General features: G+C 40.7%; 1 protein-coding gene across 1 annotated transcript in view; it reads left to right on the forward strand.

Moving 5' to 3' along the window:
* Positions 1–5,110: 5,110 nt before the first annotated feature.
* Positions 5,111–8,706, forward strand: part of PRDM2 (PR domain containing 2, with ZNF domain) — a 6,839-nt gene continuing 3,243 nt past the window's right edge. Inside the window, exons 1-2 of the mRNA XM_010014314.1 lie at positions 5,111–5,129; positions 5,567–8,706. The exon at positions 5,567–8,706 is cut by the window's right edge and continues 1,226 nt beyond it. Of these exons, the coding sequence (XP_010012616.1) occupies positions 5,111–5,129; positions 5,567–8,706 (3,159 nt within the window). The remainder of the gene's footprint in view (positions 5,130–5,566) is intronic.

Raw genomic sequence — 8,706 nt, forward strand, 5'->3', positions numbered from 1 at the left:
GGATCAGTATTTTAGAATTCATTAATCAAAATAATGTGGAAATGATCATGCTGTTGTCTTCTCTGAGTTTTCCGTAGGCCTTTTTAGCTTGTATGTAGACTTATTCTTTATTTCATTCTCTCCAACGCCAAAATACTAATCTAGAATAGTAGCAACCACTGCATGGGATTGATGCAGACTCTCACTAATCCGAACCAGTCTCACAGGGATTTGACTATCAAGTCTATGTCATTACACTATAATTTGCATCATGAAACTCTGTGGGGATCTGCTTTTGTCAGAGTATAACATGGAAATTCATCCTTTTCCCTTTGGCCATACCTTTTCAAGGTGGCCACCCTCACCTGTGCCCTAAGAATGCATTTTAAGGGGACTCTTCAGCACTGTTTTCCAGGAGACTTGAGGTTTGGGCAGGATATCTGTGGTACTTTCAGACAGCACAGGCGGGGTATGGGGTAGATATGTTACTGGGTTGCAGTTAGTTGTTGGCTACAGATTTCAAAGGAATACCAGAAACTTACACCAGTGATTCTTTTCCCTTATAAACACAAGATTTTTAGGGAGGCCAATTTCTTATCAGTTTGTTTTAAGTGATCAAAACTGTTTGAGAACAGGTGTCAGTGTCCTTGCTTTATGATCTTAACTGTGAACATAGAATTTCAGACTGGTTTGTGTTGGAAAGGATCTTAAAGTTCATCCAGTTCCAACCCCTGCCACGGGCAGGGACACCTTCCACTAGAGCAGATTGCTCCAAGCCCCTGTGTCCAACCAGGCCTTGAGCACTGCCAGGGATGGGGCAGCCACAGCTTCTCTGGGCAACCTGTGCCAGTGTCTCCTTGTGCTGCACTTAATGGTTATTAAAGATAATAGCATTTTGTATAGTTTAGCAGCATTTAATTATAGAACTCAGCTCCAAGTGTATGGAAATAGTGTCTTTAACTTCTTGCCTCCTGGCATCTGAGTATGCTTATCCCATCCCACCAGAAATAACTCTGGTTTCACAGCTCCATTAGTGTTCTGGTTAAGAGTGAAAATACAAGCACAGCTAACTGTTGCTTTGAAGTATCTTGGTTTGCTCAATAAAATGAAGTTTTGGAAAATAAAGGTTATTCCTCACTCTTAAATTCTTACTCTGTTGTCATATGAACTCCTATAGGAAGTGGGACTAATGATTATCTGGACATTGGTGATAGCATGAGATCACCTGTGGCTGTTGCAGTGTTTGGGCTAAGTGTTATATAGGTATTGTGAAGGTTTAAAAGCAGATAATGCTTGTGCTGACCTATCTGCAGCATAAGTGAAAGAAAGAACTATATTTTAAAATGAAGTTGCAAGCCAAATGGATGCATTCCTCTTTCGATCTTTGTCGCTGTAGACAAGTAGCTTCTTTCCATCTGTTTCTTTCTTTCATTTTCCTTTGCATCTTTCTTTTGCAATTCTTTTAATGCACATGCACGTATATTAAGTTCTGCCCTTCATTTATTCTTTTATCATTGTTTCCATTTCACTTTCCCTGTGTTTCATTCCTGTATCTTTCTTGTTTAGACCAAGTGGAGGATCCAGCTGGCAGTAGCAGCCATGTAGGACCCTTCAGGAACCTGATGGTAAGTGCACGTGTGTACTTATACTCAGGCTTCCACCAGGTTCTGTATTCTGAGGCATTTTTCCCCTCCTGCAGGCTTCCGTTAGTGCTTGACATCTGAAACAGTAGGAAAATTAAGGGACAGACCTTCTGGGGCTGTTCCCTGAGATATCCTTTATATCAGAGTAGTAGCTTGTGGGTTTTGTTGAAAATCTGCAGGAAGAAAATTATGCCAGTGTTTCAGGTGTACATGGATGTTGACAACTCCTGGAAGAAAGTCGAGCAAAAGCTATTAAACAGCTTCAGAAGTTCCTGAACTCTAGATCTGTGAAAGCTGGGAGAGTATATCAATGAATTACCACTTTACTGTTACTCTGGTCTTAAATTCTCTTCCTGGGCATCTGCTATTGAACATTCAGGGCCATGCAGTGGACCCATCTGGGACAGTCATTGCCATGCTTGAGTACAGTGGATTCTTTTAACCTTTATAAGAACGCTGCAACCTATAGAATGAACAAACTAAAGCTGGTCCAAGGAAAACATCAGAAATTGGTGGTTGTCTCTAGCTGATAACTGTCAGACACTGATCTGACACAATCTAGAATTATGTGTGTACACCAGCAAGTTTGCTCGCTGTTCTGAGTAAAGGCAAGTAGGTGCTAGATGAATCTTGTCTTCAAATGCATTTATGCTTCAAGGCCAAGAAGTTGAAATGTCTCCAGCCATACCAGTGAGCAGGTTGCATTGTGAACAGGTTGCATCTTTGGTTTTTAGGAGTGTGGCAGGAGAACTTGCAAGTGATCTTCTTTCCATAGCATGAGGAAGTATGTGACTTGAGTAACTCAACTGTGCGTACAAATGCTGCTATTCTAGTGATTTCCCAGGTTATAATTGGATTTGAGGTACTGCAAATGTTACATTCTATAAGTGGATAATGCTTTGGAATACCTGTGCACGCTTTAGTACCTATGAGTGATTTGTGTTGTTGCTTTTACATACTTGACCTCACACTTTAAAGAGCACAATATATTTCTAGTCCTGTTAGAGGAAAGAATTAATTGGATCTGGGTTTTGGAAGGCTTTTATGGTAACGTGTCGTTATGCTGAAATTCAGTGCTGCTTTAGAATTAAATGTAGAATTGCCCTGTGACTTCATCTGCAATACTGTCATACGTTGCACTGTCTAGTAGAACACTGTCTCTAACCATGACCAAGCTTGGCCACAGATGAGAGGGGCCTGTTTCCACTCTCACTTGTAGAGATGAGACATAAATCTAGAATTTCGTATTTTAAGTCATTTAAGTCAAGATATTGATGTTGGTCTTGAAATGCTGAGCAGTCTGCAGAAAAATTGGCAGCTCTTAAAGGGTTCTAGTAGTTGATTATGTTTTGTTAGGTTGGTCCTAAGGTGTACTGTGAGGTATGCTTGATTCCCTCGGGACATGTTGAAATTACACATTTGGATCTTTTACCTAGAAATGGAACTGTTGGTTGATTATGTTACTGTACATTGCAAGAGTGGTTTCAGCTGACTTGGGCATGTATTTCTGGAAGCTTATTTAAAATACTTCATGCTCAGGCTTGGTGCTAGCGGTTGTAGTTACAAACATTGCAAGTGCTGATAATAAGAAACTACATTCAAGCTGGACATTCAGTAGCCTGTCAGGGAAAGATGCGCTTCAACTCCTTATGCCTGTGTGAACACTAAAATACACACTATGTATCCTCACAGCTTGCAGGTGTTTGGTATAAAATACAATCAAATGTTGAATCATCAAATAAACCAGTGTTGGTTCATTATGGGCTGTTCAGACACAGGGATTGTTAGAAGATCTGAGGATATGATAATTGCTGGTTCACTTCAGGAAGGGTGTGTGTAATATTTTCCAGAGGTGACATAAATTCATTCTGTGACTATTGCCAGTTTCTCAGGCTAAAGGCTGTTGAACTGGAATTAGGAAGTTAACACAAGGGTAATTACATACGTGAAACTGAAAGACACCAGAATGTGGGGAGAACCTGTGAAATCTGAGCTCCTTGAGAGGAAATCCAGATAATTACTTAGATAGAATAGAATGTTCAAATAAACCCAAGCATTTCCTTTTAAAGCTGACCTGTCTCTGATCTGTTCTATAGGAGGGGTGCATACTTGAACATTTTCAGTTTGAATAGGGGAACATTTTTTAAAAGGCATTTCAGTGTCTTGGCTCAAGATGCAAAAAAGTATTTTCAGGGGGAAAAGAAAATGAGGAACTTGTTGACAGGATCGTGGGTTGGAAGAATGTGCTTCTAAATAAGAAATAGGTTTAGGGCTATGATGCACACTTCTGATTAAAGGGAACGGTCAGTGTGTTAAAGTAGCATTTTCAGTGTTGGAGAAGGAATTTGTATTAGAAGGAGGAATTTGGCTTGCTGCTTCTGGACAGTTCTCACTCCTAAGAGGTACTGTGTAGAAGTGTGATGTTGCAGAGGAGATGGGTGTCTCAGCCACATTGATGTATGTAAAATAACCATTCTATATGGAGAATGTGGTCTTTGCAATGAATGAATTGGAAAACCTTAAAATTTCATTCGTTACTGAAGTTCTTCCTATAATTTCCATATGTTACAGGACTGAATTTTTAAGATTAATGCAAAAAATTAGCATATGTAACTGTGTAGTGCAGTGGTAAATGAAGTTACAGTGTCTGTACGTCTTGTATCACTGATTAAGTCTTTGTATAATGCCAGTCTCGCCTAATCTTCCTTGTGTTCAGCATCCTGTGCAACTAATTCCTGCCTATTAATTATGCCAACAGAACACGTTAGAAAATTTGTGTTGGTGGACATGATGAAATGCCTTTATATTTTACTGTGACTGAGTTCCGTCTAGTTTTGTTTTACTGTCTTTGCCTTGTTGGTCAAGATCACTCTGCTCTTAGTTTTCTCCTAATGTTATTATTTCATTGCTTTTATTATAGCTCTTCAAGTCATTATTCAGAATGTTCATACAAGTAGGGAAGCCTCTATGGGTTTCACTTCATGAGATCTTCCAATTAGCATTGTATGACAACATTACACATTTTCCATATGCTTTTTTGGATGTAGTAATTCAGTAGCCATATGAAGGTATTTGGTAACTGTGTGGTGTGAGCTGGTTAACTCTGGACAACACATTTTTATTATAGTCTATTCTTGCTTTGAAAGTGAGTAAAGTATTTCAGAGTCTTAGGGTTTTAGACATTCATTGTTGTCTTCTGATTTCTTTTGGGCTCTAGAGACTTCTTGCTTTATCTGGATGCTGTCCTTTTTACTGATGTCATATGTATTCCTCAGGAAAATGGGCTTTCTACAGAAGTGTGTTATATTCCAAAGCTGGGGTTTTAATTCTGCCATTCAAATATGAAAAGCAAATGTTGTTGAGCAGGAATAATGAATGTTGATCATCTTTTCTCCCCAGGAAAGAAAAAGACTCAGGAAGGTAAAAAGGGAAAGAAGGCAGTGGATACAAAACAGAAAAAGGCTGATTTGGGTTCTACTGCTGCAGATATGAGGGACTCTAAAGAGGGTGAGTTCTTAAGTATTTTATTTTTTTCCTTTTACCTATCTTTTTGAATTAGAGGATGCTTTTTGTCCTGTTTAGTATGTTAGCGTGTTCTGTTAGTGTAGCAAAGTGAACATGTTTAATTGTTTGCCCACGTATTTTTTTTTTTTAGTGAGGAACTTTGGTATCAGAAGTATGTCATTAAGCATGCAGGACTGACAACAGGAAAACCGAATGTGCTGTAAAACTTAGACATAAATCCAAACTCCTTAGAATGGAAGAGTCTTTGGAACTTAGTTATACAGTCAGTATTTATTGTTGTTTAATGGAAATCAGTGTGTCATAACAACATAAATGTTGGTTGTGTTGTGTTAGAAAAAAAGGCGGAAGAAAGGTGCAGTGTACTTCGAAGTGTTTGGTAAAAATGTCTCATGCTTTTCTTTTCCTACTCTGTGTGTCAGGTCACAAAGAGGAAGATGAAGCACCTTCTGTTTCTGCTGTACTGTCCCTGGAACAAACAGCCGTGATTCAGGAAATGGTAAATCAGGATGTACTACCAAAGCTGATGATCCCCAGTCCTACCAGTGAACCACAAATGGTAACTGAAGATAAACAAGGAGAAGCAATAAACTGTGCATCAGATGATTTTGATGATGAAGATGAGGAGGAGGATGAAGAAGATGATGATGAAGAGGAGCTAGAAGATACCAATATGCCTAAAGAAAATGCTGAAATGCCTTTGGTATGTGAAGAGAAGTTAGACTGCGCGGAAGAGCAGAAGAGTACATCAGAAGAATCTCCAGAAAGCTCTCCAAAGAAAAAGCTGGTTGTGAAAATTCCAAAAGCAAGAGGTGAATCAAATGGGGATGTTCCAGAAACATTCATGTTTCCCTGTCAGCATTGTGAGAGGAAGTTTACAACAAAGCAAGGACTTGAACGCCACATGCACATCCATATATCTACTGTTAACCATGCTTTCAAGTGTCGATACTGTGGGAAAGCTTTCGGTACTCAAATTAACAGGCGAAGACACGAGCGACGCCATGAGGCAGGGCCAAAAAGGAAACCATTCTTAACACTAACGTCCTCACAACACTTGGATAATGTTGCTGATAACCAGGTAATTGTGGATGATGGTCTTAAAGAGGACCTGAATGTTTCCAGTCTTGTGCAAGACTCTGTTGTCTTGGATTCTGAGAAGGTTTCCCAAGAAATGTCAAACTCTGCTGTTGCTGAGGAAAATAAGGAGCCCAAAGAATTGCATCCATGCAAATACTGCAAAAAGGTTTTTGGAACTCACACCAACATGCGGAGGCATCAGCGTAGGGTTCATGAGCGTCATCTTATTCCCAAAGGTGTCAGGAGAAAAGGATTCTTCACTGAAGAGCCACCGCTTCAGACAGAGCAGGCCCCACCAGTCCAGAGTGTATATATAGCAAGTACAGAAATAGAAGAGGAGGGTGAAGTAGATGATGTCTATATTATGGATATTTCCAGCAATATCTCCGAAAATTTAAATTATTACATTGATGGTAAAATTCAGTCCAACAGCAGCACTAGCAATTGTGATGTGATTCAGATGGAGTCCAACTCTGCAGACTTGTATGGGCTAAATTGTATCATCAGTCCAGTCACAGTGGAAATTTCCCCATCTCTAAAGGTTACACAGACACATGTGAATGAACCTCCTAAGGAGCCCTCTAGCAGTGGGAGCAACGAATCCAAAAAGAGGAGGACGGCCAGCCCTCCTCTTGTACCAAAAATAAAAACTGAAATAGACCCAGATCCTGTAACTCCTACTAGTTCTTTAAATCTTCCTCTCAGCATTTCAACAGAAAGCTTACCTTTTCAGAAGGAAAAAGGTGTTTATTTGTCATCAAAATTAAAACAGCTTCTTCAGACACAGGACAGTAAGAAGATAACTCCATCAGGTGAGATCCCTAAACTAGGACCTTCTGTTACATCATCGCCTATTTTGCCTCCAGTATCCAGTAGATTTAAAAGAAGGACCAGCTCTCCTCCCAGTTCTCCACAGCACAGTCCAGTCCTTCGAGACTTTGTCAAATCAGGTGAGGGAAAAACTGTGTGGAATGATAATATTCGGAGTTCAAAAATGCCAAAGTTAGAAAGCCACAGCAACTCGCCTGCTTGGAGCCTGACTGGAAGGGAGGAGAAAGAGACTTTGAGCCCTCTTTGCTTTGAAGACTATAAAATATCAAAAGACTGGACAGCAGCTCCGACTTTTGGCAGTGTGTGCAACCAGCAGCCACTGGATTTATCTAGTGGAGTGAAACAAAGGTCTGATACCAAGAATAAGAACCAGGTTCCCTGGGAATCCGTTTTAGATTTAAGTGTGCATAAGAAGCCTTGCAGCGATACTGAAATTAGAGAATATAAAGAAAATTCCATACAGCCAACCTGTAGTGGTGTTAAGAAGAAGAAACCAACCACTTGCATGTTACAGAAGGTTCTGCTGAATGAGTATAATGGAACGGATGCAGCCACAGACAGCACACTCGGGGTGAACAGGAGTGTGAGCCCAAGCAAATCCCTGGAGCCTCAGGCAGAACCTGACATGGATCCCAGTCTATCTGCATTGTCTTCCGTTGACACTCAGCCCCTTAGTTCTTCCGTTTCCCCTGTGCCACAGGCATCTGCTGTACCTTCCATCTGCCAGCTGCCTCCTTTGTTAACACCAACCAATCCTCCTTCCCCACCTCCCTGCCCACCCATGTTAACAGTAGCTACATCACCTCCTCCCCTCCTTCCCACAATGCCCTTATCAATTCCAGAAGCCTCTGCCAGTGCCACTAACACTTCTTCCTGTCCATCACCACTCTCTAACACTACTACCCAGTCCCCACTACCAGTTCTTTCACCTACAGTTTCTCCTTCTCCATCTCCCGTTCCTTCTGTTGAACCTCTTATTTCTGCCGCTTCACCTGGTCCTCCTACACTCTCTTCCTCGTCTTCCTCCTCGTCTTCCTCCTCTTTCTCCTCTTCTTCATCTTCATCATCTCCATCTCCACCTCCTCTTTCTGTAGTTTCTTCTGTTGTTTCCTCTGCTGATAATCTGGAAAATACTCTCCCAATAATAAAACAAGAAGAAGCTGAAACTGAACAGCAGAAAGCAAGAGAAGATCCTCATACTTCAGGTGAATCAGGAGTAGTGCAGGAAACATTCAATAAAAGCTTTGTGTGCAATGTCTGTGAATCACCTTTTCTTTCCATTAAAGACCTAACAAAGCATTTATCCATTCATGCTGAAGAATGGCCCTTCAAATGTGAATTCTGTGTACAGCTTTTTAGGGATAAAACAGACTTGTCAGAGCATCGCTTCCTGCTTCATGGAGTAGGAAATATCTTTGTTTGCTCAGTCTGTAAAAAGGAATTTGCTTTTCTGTGCAATTTGCAACAGCATCAGCGGGATCTCCATCCAGACAAAGAGTGCACACATCATGAGTTTGAAAGCGGGACTTTGAGACCCCAGAATTTTACTGACCCCAGTAAGGCAAATGTGGAGCACATGCAGAACCTGTCAGAAGATTCTTTGGAACCTTCTAAAGAGGAGGAAGATGAAGATCTAAATGATTCCTCGGAA

Source organism: Nestor notabilis, unplaced genomic scaffold (assembly GCF_000696875.1).
Source record: "Nestor notabilis isolate BGI_N333 unplaced genomic scaffold, ASM69687v1 scaffold13815, whole genome shotgun sequence".
NCBI classification, from domain to species: Eukaryota; Metazoa; Chordata; class Aves; order Psittaciformes; family Psittacidae; genus Nestor; species Nestor notabilis.